Source organism: Chenopodium quinoa, unplaced genomic scaffold (genome assembly GCF_001683475.1).
Source record: "Chenopodium quinoa cultivar QQ74 unplaced genomic scaffold, ASM168347v1, whole genome shotgun sequence".
In the NCBI taxonomy this organism is placed as follows: domain Eukaryota; kingdom Viridiplantae; phylum Streptophyta; class Magnoliopsida; order Caryophyllales; family Amaranthaceae; genus Chenopodium; species Chenopodium quinoa.
Genome location: NW_018744626.1, coordinates 660,466 through 675,312, shown reverse-complemented (window position 1 = coordinate 675,312; position 14,847 = coordinate 660,466). Strand labels below are relative to the sequence as shown.

Genomic DNA, 14,847 nt, shown 5'->3' with positions numbered 1-14,847 from the left:
CTCTAGTTGTATATTAAATGTGTTGTTGACAATTTTATATAGTATGATCACAAGATTTAAATTTTTATATCGATATCAATTTGACTAATTGTTCATATCAGGTCAAGCAAAATATGGCCGAATGACAAGTTTGTATGAACTATCCTTTATTATAATCTTAACGCGACGTGATCAAAAGTAGTTTTATTATCACTATAAAGATGATTTATTGAGTTTCGTCATTCTCCCACAACAGATCCGATGCATATGGTGTGATGTCATTCAACATTACGGAATATCATGAACTTATTCGAGAGGGATACATATTGAATACTTCGTGTTACCTCCGTTACACATTATTTGCAACGATTAAACACTTTAATAATGTGTATTTTTGGGGGTTGTTGGGTCGAAGTACCTATTATGTAAATCTTACCTACAAAAACGTTAATGTATAGTCAACAGTAGTCATAACTTGCAAAGTTTTTAAAATTAGTAGAAAAGCAACCCTTAAACCCAACGGTAAAACGAGGGAGAGAAGGACAAATCTGTCATTATTTGAATTCCAACAACAAAAAATTAAAAAAGAAAACTTCTTTTGCTCTACAAGTCTGACAGCTCTGCTTCTTCAGCCTACTCTCTTCTTCTTCTTCCCTCTCACTCTCTCTCTCTCTTCACTGCAAAGTTTGGAGGAGAGAGAATTCTACTCATACATTTCACGAACAACATCAACAATTTTCCAGAAATCTTCAATCAAATCCCTAATTTTGAGTTATTTTCTCGGTTAATTAATTATATGGCAGGTTACATCGGAATATTGTGCTCAGATCCATGGCTTCATAATCAGTTCACTCAAGTTGAGCTTCGAACGTTAAAATCTCAGGTTCAATTCGATTAATCTTGTTGTTTTTCGTGATTTTTCAGATCTTATAGTTTGAATGATTGTTGATTTGTTGTGTTTTTTGTTGCTTGAATGTAGTATCATACGCTTAGGAGAGAGAGTGGACCTCTTACGCTTTCCGATTTGCCGTCGAAGATGTCGAAGCTTAAGGTTGTTGGAGAGAATTTGACCGAAGAAGAGAGAGATTCGTTTCTGAGAAGTAATTATCAGAATATGAATGATGAAGTTGATTTTGAGCTCTTTCTTAGGGTAAGTCTCTGATTTTGTTTTTGTTTATGAGTTTAATTTGATTTTGGAGATTTATTTCGTCTTATATTTCTGATACTAGGAGTTTTAACAGTGATTTAGGAGCTTTAATCATCAATTTAATGGTTATGGTTTGATCATTTTACAATATTTTTATTTTTGGATTAGGAGATGACAAGTTTTTGTGCAACTGAGAAAATTATATTTAGAGAAAAGCACTTGTAATTACTCCGTCAGTCTAGAATCAGTTGTCGCGTTACTATTTCAATTTGTATTTACTCCGTCGGTTTAGATTTTGTTGTCGTGTTACTAGTTCAAATTGTAATTAATCTGTCGGTCTAGATTTTGTTGTCGCGTTACTAGTTCAAATTGTGTAATTTACGTGACTGTTGATTGTGGATGTAGTTGTTAGCTTGATCGAGCTTGGTAAAGGATGTAATATCAATCTGGATTATTGTAATCGGATATTGGAAAAGTTAGGAAAAGGTTAAGTTTGGGTTTGAAAATTAACTAAATTTTGTTAGGAAAAAGTTAACTAATTATGTGGGGGCAATTAAGAAAAAAGTGTTTAAAACAGTGAAGTTGTTATCATATTCTTTTCCTTAGATATAATTATGTGCAAAGTAAAGAGAACTAATAAATGTGGGCTAAAAGAGGAAGAACTTTGTGGGTGAATACAGGTGTATTTGAAACTGCACGCTCATGCCAGTTCAAAAATGGGAAGTCCAGCTAAGAATTCATCTGCCTTTCTTAAGGCTGCTACAACAACATTGCTTCATACTATAAGTGAGTCGGAGAAATCGTCGTATGTCTCTCATATCAACAATTATCTAGGCGAAGACAAGTTCTTGAAGCAATTTCTTCCTATTGATCCTTCAACCAATGATTTGTTTGAGATTGTTAAGGATGGTGTTCTTTTATGGTCAATACTCTTACCCTTGTCACATTTGTACTACAATTCTTATGTTTCATTATCTTTGATATGGTGGCAAGTTTTTAAACTTAACTTGGTAAAAAATGCAGTAAACTTATCAATGTTGCTGTTCCTGGGACGATTGATGAACGTGCAATTAACATGAAAAGATTGCTCAATCCGTGGGAGAGAAATGAAAACCACACTCTATGCCTTAATTCTGCTAAGGCTATTGGGTGTACAGTGGTTAATATTGGTACTCAAGATTTCATTGAAGGAAGGGTAAGATGAATTTACTTTTCGAGATGATTCTTCATTTGTATGTCATCTTCTTGTCTTCGCCAATTTTACTCAACAGTCAATGAATTTTACTCAACAGTCATGGTATCAATTTGAAGAATAAAGGAAAACTAACACTATTATGGATATATCATGGAAAAACCCTTGCTAATTTGCAATTGATTCAAAAGAAGCTGAATCTTAGAAAGTTAGAAGTCAGACATTTCAACTACTCCTATATTGTATGCGAATTTAAACTATGTGAAGCTGAAAGAAGTTCCTTTTTATAATACTTCAGCATATAGAAGAATATGAAGTTTTAGGGGTACATAAGCAAATGGCATTTAGTCTTAACAATCCTTTTAATATCCTGGATCCTTTTTCCTGTTTATGTTTTTTTCATGTTGTATAATAAACTTCATGTTGTTGGCTGTATCTTAATTTTACTGATTGTTGTAATTTTTTGACAAGAAATACTGATATCACTAATGGTTTGATTACAGCGTCATCTTGTGGTGGGATTAATTGCTCAAATCATCAAGGTATGCATCTATCATACTATCTTACAGTGTAGGAGATATTTACTTTTCACAATCATGATGTAAATGCTCCTTTTCTTTATAACTGTGAATTCACTTCAATTGGGAAGTATTAGAAGTCAAACTTGATAGCTTATGCATACTGTACAGACATTACACCTATGAGGCTACAATCAGATAAAAAATGATCTTATGCATTGTTTATCTGCAGATACAACTTTTGGCAGATCTCAACTTAAAGAAAACACCTCAGTTGGTTGAGCTAGTGGACAGCAGTGAGGTGAGTATCTTCCATAGATGATGCATGGATTCTAAATCTTTTTTAATTCCAATACAATCTCATTACCTAATTAAGTTTCTCAAACTCTTAGGATGCAGAAGAGTTGTTGAGTCTTCCACCAGAGAAAATCTTGTTGAGATGGATGAACTTCCAACTTAAAAAGTCTGAATACAAGAAAGTTGTCTCTAATTTCTCCTCTGATATAAAGGTAAATGTTTAATAAACTCCGTAATTTTTTTTCTCTATTATATAAGCTGCAATGAATCCTTGAATTATATCCGTAATGGCATGTGATTTTTTTATGTTGATACGAGACAATTTTGTTTCTTTCACTTGATCTTTCCCCTGGACCAGACTTAGTATTTTGCTTATGGAGTTGCTGATAAAAAACTGATAACTTTCTGTAGGATGGGGAAGCTTATGCTCATCTCTTAAATGTCCTTGCCCCTGAGCACAGTAATCCAAGGACATTGACAGTAAAGGATCCTCTAAAGAAAGCAAATTTAGTACTTGAACATGCTGATAAGATGGGATGTAAAAGATACTTGACAGCTAAGGACATAGTGGAAGGTTCACCAAATCTCAACCTTGCCTTTGTTGCACACGTATTTCAGCATAGGTGAGAAATGACAGTTTCAAACCAGTTATTTGGACCATTCTGTAGTTTTAAGTTTCTAATGAATGGCAAGATGCAAATTCAGTGATCCATATGTATCAATGGATATGGGCTTTGAATTTCCATTCACAGAGATATCCTATATGTATTTGCTTGCATCATGCTAATACAGTGTATGTTTATTGTGTTTATCTCTTTAATCTTATTGAGACAAGAGGAACAAATTGAAATTCATCTACTGTTTCTATGACAGGAATGGGCTCTCTACCCAAACAAAAAACATCTCTTTTCTTGAAACTTCTCCAGATGATGTTCAAGTCTCACGAGAAGAAAGAGTTTTCCGCTTTTGGTTAAATAGTCTTGGTAATACAATGTGCATTGACAATGTTTTTGAAGACCTAAGGGATGGGTGAGTACATTCTATCAATTGATCACTTTATATTGAATTATGTAACATAAATGTACTGATGGAGATTACATCTTAAACTTATTTGGTATTTCATTTTAGACGAAGTACAAATAATGTAGTTGCTCCATTTTATGTGATGTTGTGATTTATATCATGCTTTGAATTCTCTTGCTTGCAGATGGATACTCTTGGAGACGCTGGATAAGGTCTCACCAAAAATTGTCAATTGGAAGATTGCAAACAAGCCACCCATCAAGATGCCCTTTAAGAAGGTTGAGAATTGTAATCAAGTTTTAAAACTTGGGAAGCAATTGAAGTTTTCATTGGTCAATATAGCTGGAAATGATATTGTGCAAGGAAATAAAAAATTGATTTTAGGTATGTGGTCATTGTTGATTATTTGAATAATGCAATGTACTTAACACTACATCATTACACAAATGGAGTATTCTGTTTGATTGATGGTTTTGAATTATATATTTTCAGCTTACTTGTGGCAATTGATGCGATGCCACATGCTCCAACTCCTAAGGAATTTAAGGTTCCATTCTCATGGGAAAGAAATCACAGATGCGGATATACTAGAATGGGCTAACAATCTAGTGAAAAACTCAAGAGGGCAGTCTCGTATGAACAGTTTTAAGGTATAGAAATCCACTCATATAACTCTTACCATCAACATTATCAAGACAATGCTAAAGAGGCTCTGCCTTTGTATGGGTGATGATAATCTGGTTGAGCTCAGCCTCCTGATCTTGAGCCTGACTTGATCTCGTTTTGGTTGATCCATTTGTCACTCCTAAGCCAGTCTTGTTTTTATTATGACTTTTTTTTATCATGAAGGATGCTCTTTCAATCTGGCACTAGTTTCAATTTTCACACAAAATGCTGAAATAAGTTGTGTAGCATGTTGATTGTTTGAGTAATACTGTCTTTTTATGCTTGAGAGGGACATCGTGAGCTCAGTAGAATCTAAACCTTGATAATCTGATTTGCAGGATAAGAGTTTATCAGATGGAATTTTTTTCCTTGAGCTTCTAAGTGCAGTGCAGCCAAGAGTAGTAAATTGGAGCCTTGTCACGAAGGGATTAAGTGGTATGTAGACTATGAACTTCCGGAATTCTCACTGCTATCATGTTGCAAGCTGCATTTAGTTGCATGAAAGTTTCATAGGATAGTATCACGTCTCACCTTGTTTTCTTCTGGCTGCATAAGATACTAACTTGAATAATGGCATTGCTACATATTAAACCAAGAAAAGTATAATAATAAGGTGGAATTCAAAATCTCCTTGACTGAGTATCCCATTACAACCATTGGTACATTACCTAACAGGGCCTAGCAGTAATTGTTTGCTATTGCATATTCAGCTTAAATGTTTTTGTTAGGAATATATATCACAATAATATAGCCTACATAAGATAACCTACACAATATAAACTCTATCATATAAACTTCCATAAATCTATCTTAAAATATCACTAAGATATATTATTAACCTAAATATAATATCATAAGATCTATATGGAAAATATATCACAATAATATATTTTCCTATATTCCTAACAGTTTTCCACTAATTGTGCAAATTGTCATATTCAGACGAGGAGAAAACAATGAACGCTTCATACATTATCAGTATTGCAAGGAAACTTGGATGTTCGATATTTTTGCTTCCTGAAGACATCACTGAGGTATGTATTATTCGTCGCTCTCTTCTTAGTTGCTTCAGTTCTTGAACACACAAGACGAATGACATAAGTGTTGAATCTAGTAGCTAATCTGTTGTCATGTTCTAGTCTGCATTGTTAATAGCTCAAAGTCATCAAACAATCGCAGTATTGTTGTGAATAAATAAAATGCATCTACTACTTTGTCGACCTTGTTTAGCCATGAATGATCAACGTGCAATGCCAAATACAAGACTGTTAATACTTGAATCATGTTCATCAGGTCAACCAAAAGATGATCCTCACTCTAACGGCAAGCATAATGTATTGGTGCTTGAATCAACCTGTAGAAGACAAGTCATCCAGTTCTTCGGACAGTGAGAATGGCAGTCAGTCAGAAACAATGTCAAATTCGACAATGGATGACGCTGCATCCGAATCATCATTAGAATAGATTGGATGTATATATGTGATCACAATGTATATGGGAACTTTAACTGAAGTTCCTTTAATTACAACTTCATGATCTGTGTTTTTTTTTTCCATTATTTAACTATACCGCCATGGTTTTGCTTTACTTATAGGGAGTGAGTGTTTGAAACCAATTTTTATAAAGAAATTACATGTGAATAGTCAGCCTTTAATAGCTTTTCTTGTTATACTGTATTTTATTCACGGAAGAATCATTGTGGCGATTAATGTCTGCCGACCCAAATAATTTTGGGACTTTGGCATATTGGCATTGATGTTTTTGCTATATTTATTTCAAAATAAAAAGATCCTATTATTTAGAACTTATCTGTCTTTACCCCCTTCTTCTGGTAATAATCATGACACTTAATTTATATGATCGTTCATAATAGTTACGGAGTACAATACTTAATTTAAGGCATGTTCAGTTGTTCACATTTACCTAATTTCAGCTCCAATCAATTCATTACAGCTCTACTCAGTTTAGTTCAGCTCCAATCAGTTTAGTGTAGTTTTTAATTTCCCTCTCTTATAAATACTCATTTCAGCTCAGCTCAGTAAATGTAAACATACCCTTAGTTTGTTACAAAGAGTTACTTAATCAGTGTTATAAGGGTTACTTTGTCTGAACAATTAAATATACATCCACTAACTAATTTTCATATTATAATTTTTTTTTTGTTGCAATGATTGTTATTGCAATTATTACGAAATAGAGGGAATATTCAAGATAGACTATGACTCTATGAGCCTATAATTACTCCCTCTTTTTTTTTTTAAGGGAATTGCAAATTTTATCAAAATCAATCACAATATTTAATGAGCCCTAAAAAAGTGGTTTGACCTGTAATATTTGGTCTACTGTTGTGCCTAAATATAGTACTGTTTAATGTAGAAACTATGTTGAGCCAGGGGAAACATGCGCGTTGCGATCCAACAACTTGTACAAGATAAAGTTGACCCCTTGCGGCAAACACCTTTTGAACTTCCGAATCCGATTCATTGCATGTTTGTAAAATGGCGCATAATTCAACGTTGGTAACTGAAAAATCACATCTTTCAGCATGATGGAATTCTCAACTATGAAGGTTGCAAATTGCATATCAATTGGTTGTCCTAATAACCCAAAAAGCTCCAATGTCTTCAAACTCGTGAAGGGGCGCCCATTGTATTTGATTTCTTTCATTTTATACAAATCATATATCCGACCATTCCCCGAAAACTGCAAGATGGGAAAACCTGGATCAATGTTGAGCAGATCAAAATCAATGCAAAAATAATATAACAAAAGGAGGGGTACCCTGCCTTGAGAGTTAATTTCTCGAGAGCTGGAGATGCCTCGATAAAGCTAATCCATCCAACGAGGCTCCCATCATTGATTGCTTTAATATGGAGTTCTAAATGCTTGAGGTTTGACATGGTAGGTGGGTTCTTAATCCCCATATTCCATTGTGTAAGAAAATGTCAAAATTTATGTAAATACACAAGCAAGCACAACAAGATACGAAGTAGACATGAGTATTCATTTACTAAGCCGGCATCAATTCCATGGATTACCTGGATTATGTTACTGCATCGAGGGTTCAGGAGCAAGTCCCATTTTAAGTAATCCAATTGCTGAAAGTATGTCGAAAGAGATCCTGAAGCAAAGGGTACAACCGATCCTTGATAATCTCCATTACCAATTGATACTGCAGAAAGCAAGGAGGCACCTCTGAGACACAGCACTATGGGGCACCCTTGGTAGGTGAATGACACAAGTTTTGGGACAAAAATATCTATGCTTGCCAAACGGGGACAACATGATACCTCTAAATGTTTCAATTGAAGAGGTGAATGAGGAAGATGTATATCTGTTAAAGCGCTTGCCCCTCCAACAATGCGCAAATCCTCAAGGGCAGGGCAATATTTCAGAAGACACTCAAGGTCTTCCACAGTAAGATTGACGTATTTAAGACACAAAGATCTTAGGGAAGCCAAATTACGAGGATCAAATGATTGCACACGACATTTAAGAGGCCAAGTATAGCAGTCAATTAGGGAAATACTTCTGTGGAAAAATGGTGTAAAGTCCAATTCTTGACGTGTTTTGCTAATGCAAAAACCACCCACTTGTCAATATAAGATTCACAATCAACATCCAAGTCAAAAATCACCCTCAGTTCATCTATAGTCAGACCACGATGAGCTTCCAAGACGCTATTCACCCACCTCGTAATACCTGATAAGAAAGTATAAGGAGAGAGTATCAGATACTAATCTAACAAGAAAAAAAAAAAGAAAAAACACTGTACAACCAGCAATTTAACAATTAATATGAGACCATGTAATCTAATACAAACCTAATCTTTCTTGGAAAAGTAATTGATCATCTTTTTTAATTCTTTCCATTGTGGGGGAATTCGCTTCAAAGAACAAGACAGGAAAACATTGCCACATGAATTTCCATTTGCGTGAAAGAACACTAGTTCTAGCAGCTTCATTCATTGTTAAGAAGGACATGATCAACAGCAGAATATCATGTGGCAACTCACTTAGTCGATCATTCAGACCTACACCTCTTGCTTCCGAACACTGAGTAAATAATCACACATGAACCAAATATCACCATGAGAAAACCGTGTAGCAAATTTTAAATTAAAATTAGTGGATGGTAGAGGAAACATATTCACACCTGATGCTTGCAAGATTTGAGGGCCGGCCATGTCTTTTTCATCATAATGATCACAGGCTTCTATAAACAAGATAAATAAAGCTTATCAATAAAATTGGAATTTAACAAACAGATCAGAAATACAAAAGGACAAGCCAATAACCAACTCTGAAATTTTCACTAGGCTGGGCAGTTCATATGAAATCACAACAACATAGCCTAAGTTAGAATGATAAGATTTAGTATGTGATTTGATGAAAGTCACACATGATAATGTCATACATCATGGTTCTAAACAATAGTTCTCTTACGTAAAAATTACATGTATAACACAAACACGAGCACATAAATCACGAAGAAGCAAAATGCTAGTAACCACACAATAAATCAAACATAAGCCCAAAAAAATAAAAATATAAAGTTAAGCAGGAGTGTATCAAGAGAGAAAAAGATCTAAAGAAACAAATTTAGTAAATAAAAAAAACAAGTCCAAGATGAATAAAAAAATAACAAGCTTCTGGCATAGCCAAAAACCCATAAATGAGTGGAATCAGAGATATTACTTGTTGAATGTATGCATAGTTAGACGAGTTTAAAGAAACGTGTCAACCAAAAAAGAACGGAGGAACTGAGGAAGTAATACAAAAACAAAAGTCTTTTAGGTTTGTTTGGACAGAAATTAAACTTGTACTGGTGAAAAACTCGGTTTTCTCTTGTTTGGTAGAACGGAAACTTAATAAAATGCTCGCTCTCAATTAAAATTTGATCAACATCATCACAACAATGGTAGGAGTAGCAGCATAATGAATTGAATACAAGAATAATATACAGACTCAACTAAATTATTTGAAAATCCAAAAATTTCAGATTAAATACAAGAATAATACATGACGATGTAAAAAAAAAAAAACAGCTTTAAACTATAAGTGGGCTAAAGATAGGAACTTTAACAGAAAGTTGAAGTGAAATTGAACAATATATAGTAATATAAATTAAAACTCTAGGAGCAAATTGGAAAATTATATGATGAAATTGATAAATGGGGAGAGGTCTTACCAGATCTGTGGAGTCTCAACAGCAAACCTCCGCCGCTGTGCCGCCGTGTTGCAACAACCGCTGGCTGCTACTGTTGTTTCTCTAAAATTGATTATTTATGTTTTGACTTCAGCACTATTCACACACTTTTTTTTTTTTACTATGATTTCATGTTTTGTGATTTATATGTAAGGAAAAAATATAGTCAAATGACAAATTCTTAGATTCGTAGACTCACAATGTATATTTTCATAATATCAACTTTTTATAATTTTTGTTTATCGGTAATTAAAGATATTTTTGCAAACGTGACTAAAGATAAAAAGTAACATAGGAAGTATTTTTTTGAATAATATTGGATAATTGTTGAATATTGTAATACTCCCTCTGTCCCTAATTGATAGCCCCCTATGAACAATTTTCATGGAAATTAATAAACACAAATAAAAGTAGCAAAAATACATTGAAAAAGTAAATTTTCATTGGGTATGCAAAAAAGTAGAGAGGAAAAGTGATAAAAGTAAAATGGAAAAGACAAATTTATATGGAAAATTTAAATTTATACAAATATCGTTGTAAATTGGATGGAATTTTGTTACAAAAATTGATATTAATGATAATTGAAATAAGCAAATAGGTCTATCATTTTGGGACTATCAATAAGGAACAAAGGGAGTAAATTTGAGTTATAAACATAAGTATTGTCCAAAAAGGATAGAATTTGTTATATATATCTAAATGTACCGTACACCTAACTAACGTAAAGTAAAAATTAAAAACAAGGAAAATTTGCAAATTGCAGCCATTTAAAGTTCGTATTTTGCAAATTGCAGCCATTTAAAAAAATTTGCAAATTACAGCCCAAAAGTTCGTATAAATTGTAAATTGCAGCCCGATTCAACTTTTTCATCGGTTTACATGTCGAAAAATCTTCGGTTAAGGTTTAAGGGGTCATTTTAGTTCTTAAGGGTCCGAATTGAGTTCGGAATTAGCAAAAATTAATGTAAGTGTCTCATCTTTACAATTTTCCACAAACTGATACATTTTTGTTACGCAAAACGAGGCACTTACGTTATTTTTTTGCTAATTTCGAGCTCAATTCGGCTACTTAAGAGGTAAAATGGCCTCTTAAACCTTAACCGAAGATTTTTCGACATGTAAACTGATGAAAAAGATGAATTGAGCTGCAATTTACAATTTATACGATCTTTTGGTTTGTAATTTGCAAATTTTTTTAAAATGGCTGTAATATGCAAATTTTCCTAAAAACAATTATTAAAAATTCAAAATGAGAACAAATCCTGATGGATGTACAATACACTCAAATGTATATAACCTCTCAAAAAAGTGAAGAAAAAAAAATTGGGCTTGAGCTTAAGAACCTGTAACACAGGCCCGTAGCAGAAATACAATAAATGCTAAACCTTCCCGACTAGACTACCTCTCTATAAATTACAAAACCCCAAAAAGTGGAGTAAATAAAACTATCAAGTGTGGGAAACCCAAAGGTATTCTTAGATGTTACAATAGGCAATGAAGCAGCCGGAAGAATCGTGATAGAGCTCTTCGCCGACGTAGTCCCAAAAACCGCCGAGAATTTCCGTGCACTTTGCACCGGTGAAAAAGGGTTAGGGACGAACGGATTACCACTCCACTACAAGGGATCGAAATTCCACCGTGTGATCCCCTGTTTCTTGTGCCAAGGTGGTGGCGGTGACATCGAGTCAATCTACGGAAAAACCTTCGCTGATGAGAAGTTTCAGATCAAACACGCTGAGCCAGGCATTGTCTCCATAAGACTATGTGGCTCGACGCAATACACTCTGTCTTTGGAAAGGTCATTCAAGGGATGGAGGTTGTTAGAGCTATGGAGAGGGTTGGTTCTAGTACTGGCAAAACTCGTCAACCTATTCTTATCGCTCACTGCGGCCAACTCGAGTAAGGGTCTGTTCTGATTTACTGAGCCGAACTGAATTTAAGAGAACATGTCTTAACTTTCTTCTTGTTTTATCTGTGCAAAATTCGTATTGTAAATAAATACCTTTAATTTTCTACTTTTCTCTTTAGTTGGATGTTAATTTTTTCTACAACTTAATTAATTGGTTAACTCTTTTCTCATTGGTTGAAAAACTCTTCACAAAAACATTTTTTTTTTTTTTTTTTTTGTTTGTTTGTTTGTAATGAAGTTGTATGTGAAAGGAAAATCAGATAGGTTTTGGTTTATGTATTCCACTTGGTTGGTCCATTATATTTTGGCAGTCGTGATTACTGATTGGTTATTAACATTTGTGGAGCAAAACAGGATTCTGTGGACTCTTCTGGTAAGCACCAATTTTAACATTGTTTTATGCTGTTGATATTACCTTTTCTTGAGAGGTTTAGGACATGAGTTTGTATTATATGATAACATATTTTTGAACGAATGTTGTATTTGTGGTGTGGTGTGGCTTGAAATCTGGTGATTCATTCAATATGTAACTTTGGTGATCAAAATTGGCTTTAAAATCTAATGTCAAAACCTTACAAGAGGATGCCCCAAAAATGAAGTTTGTGAGTCCTGAATTCCTGATTCAAAATATAGATGTAATGCAAATGCACATATTCAGTTTGTTGCTGATTATTTGACTAGTAGTGGGGTGATGGAAATTGGGTGAGGCTTATATTCTAGAAAATTCGTGACAATGCGAATTGGAATTTGATGATGTAGGACTGGAGGATGTAGATATAAGCACAAGTTATGGGTGCCCTTTTGCTGTGAATGAGGGGCAGACAGCAGCAGTGGAGAGGAGTGTTGTGTGATTTTACCACTTGTTTATCTTTCACTAATTTTAAGCTCTTGCCGTTCTCTTATGTTTAGTTTCAGTTTAGTTCAGTTCAGCTCCTAATTTCCTTCTCTTACAAAATATTCATTTCATTTCAGCTGAGTTCAGTCTATGAGAACATGCCCTTAGTTTGATTTCGTCACATTATGATTACTTTGTTTCAATCAAAGGGGTAAGGGATCAAATTAGAGTTATCCAAGTTAAGAAGTTGAGATTAGCTAAGAATGTTTAAGGTTTAGGATTTCAGTGTTTTGGGTTTGTGCTTGAGAACTAAACTCTAAGCATTTGTTAAAAGACTTGTTCAATGCACGAATGACGGCCATTTATATAACCTACAAGTAATTGGTGTTGCAATGAATATTGTACCTATTTATCCAGCTTTTATATTGATTTATCGGTCCTACTTAAGTAGCTTTGCTTATGATTCCCTTATTAAGAGCTTGGTCTTTCTTTAAATTGAGTCCTATGTTCAGCGCCTTTAGTCGGTTGCTGTGCACTTGTACTTGTCCAAATTACATTCTACTTAATAGTTAATATGGCCAAGTTCCAATCATGCTATATCTAGCTCTTTACTTAATGTAGCAGACTATACCATTCAAAAAAATGGTCGTATAGTCTGCTATGAGATCATGGTCGTTATTACACTCAAACACCCCCCTCTCTATAGCAATCAACCAGTGTACTTGGGCTGCTTCGGAATTCTACTTCTCCTTAGAGTGTAATAACGAAAGTCAAGAGCCCATCCTCTCTCACTGGTCTCCTCCCCCCCCCCCAAACTTCTATAAAATCAACTGTGATGCATCCTTCATTCATTCCTCTAAAGAGGCAGGATGTGCAGTGGTGTGCCGAGCCAGCTCAGGTGAATGGATTGAGGGTCTGGTCTGGAAGAGTTACCTTCCTTCAAGCCACGATGCAGAATTGAAAGCTATTGAGTTAGCTTTAAATCTAGTAAAAGATAGAGGCTGGATGAATGTTCTGATCTGTTCTGATGCGAAGAGGGCTGTTCTAGAAATTAATTCCCCCGAGTGTACCTCTAATGCTATTACATTACTCACTAATTGCAGGGACCTCATAACGGAGCTCCATCTGGATATGCTCTTTGAGGAAAGGAGCAGCAATGAAGTGGCAGATGTGCTAGCTAAGGATGCAAGAGCCAACCTGATTCGCATGAATGAAATTTGTATTTTGATGCAACCACCTGCTGTTTGTAATGTCTCTTATGAGAAAGACCTTAACCTTTGTACAAATTTCTCTATGAACAATTTGCCTGGTGATGTTCCAGCGAATCTGGCTTGTGATACTCTTATTGTTTAATTAATGCATCCTTATTTCAAAAAAAAAAAAAAAAAAAAAAAAAGTCTGCTATGAGATAGGTTCTGTTATCTGTATACTGATTGTTTTGCTGTTATTATTAGCCAATTTGGAATGAATGTTCGAAAAGGTTTCTGAAAAAATGAGCCACTTCAACGTTGTTGATAAAGAAAGGGTGAAATGTACTACTCTATTGAAGAAGTTGAACTCTATAGAAGAATTTGGCCTGTCTTTTTCTTGGTTAGATTTTACTCACACATATTGTCTTGTCTATAAACTTGAAAAAGTGCCTTTTGTCCAGCATGTTGATCTTTTCTGCTCTTTATTTGAGATGTTTATCATGTTTCTTACCATAGTTGGTATATTGCATATTGTTAGACAAGGTGACATTTGTATGTTTGTGTTGTGCTCGACATTGCTGCTAGGCTTGCTACTTCTGCTGCTGTGCTGACGCTTCTGCTGCTGTGCTGTGCAGAAGTTGTTGCTGCTGTGCTGTGCAGAAGTTGTTGCTGCTATGCTTAACAATGCTGCTGACCTTCCCTAGTGTATTAACTTATTATCTTTACAATCCAATCCAAGCATATAGTAGTTGATGTCATGTGTATGCTGATTAAAAGAGCAAGTGTTTAATTAGTTATGAGGATTAGAAACAAGTCAATATTTGAATACTTTGGAAGTTCAAAATTAATTGGTTGCGTTTGATTAGCTCCTTATACCAACTGA

The 14,847-nt window shown here is 34.5% G+C and overlaps 2 protein-coding genes and 1 pseudogene across 2 annotated transcripts; 2 read left to right on the top strand and 1 right to left on the bottom strand.

Annotated features, from left to right (window-relative positions):
- Positions 1 to 494: 494 nt before the first annotated feature.
- LOC110700305 (fimbrin-2-like) lies at positions 495 to 6,626 on the top strand. Its single transcript, XM_021877824.1, has 14 exons — positions 495 to 862; positions 959 to 1,129; positions 1,807 to 2,048; positions 2,150 to 2,321; positions 2,822 to 2,860; positions 3,069 to 3,137; positions 3,229 to 3,345; positions 3,545 to 3,756; positions 4,007 to 4,162; positions 4,341 to 4,540; positions 4,649 to 4,806; positions 5,161 to 5,257; positions 5,765 to 5,856; positions 6,116 to 6,626. Exons 1-14 carry the CDS (start codon positions 776 to 778, stop codon positions 6,284 to 6,286), a joined length of 1,983 nt encoding a protein of 660 aa, XP_021733516.1. The 5' UTR covers positions 495 to 775; the 3' UTR covers positions 6,287 to 6,626.
- A 575-nt stretch (positions 6,627 to 7,201) lies between these two features.
- LOC110700844 lies at positions 7,202 to 8,790 on the bottom strand. The gene is made up of 4 exons (XM_021878428.1): positions 8,646 to 8,790; positions 8,416 to 8,524; positions 7,861 to 8,353; positions 7,202 to 7,525 (listed from the first exon to the last, which is right to left on the bottom strand). Exons 1-4 carry the CDS (start codon positions 8,788 to 8,790, stop codon positions 7,202 to 7,204), a joined length of 1,071 nt encoding a protein of 356 aa, XP_021734120.1.
- A 2,685-nt stretch (positions 8,791 to 11,475) lies between these two features.
- Positions 11,476 to 14,555, top strand: LOC110700843 (annotated as a pseudogene).
- The last annotated feature ends 292 nt before the right edge of the window (positions 14,556 to 14,847 follow it).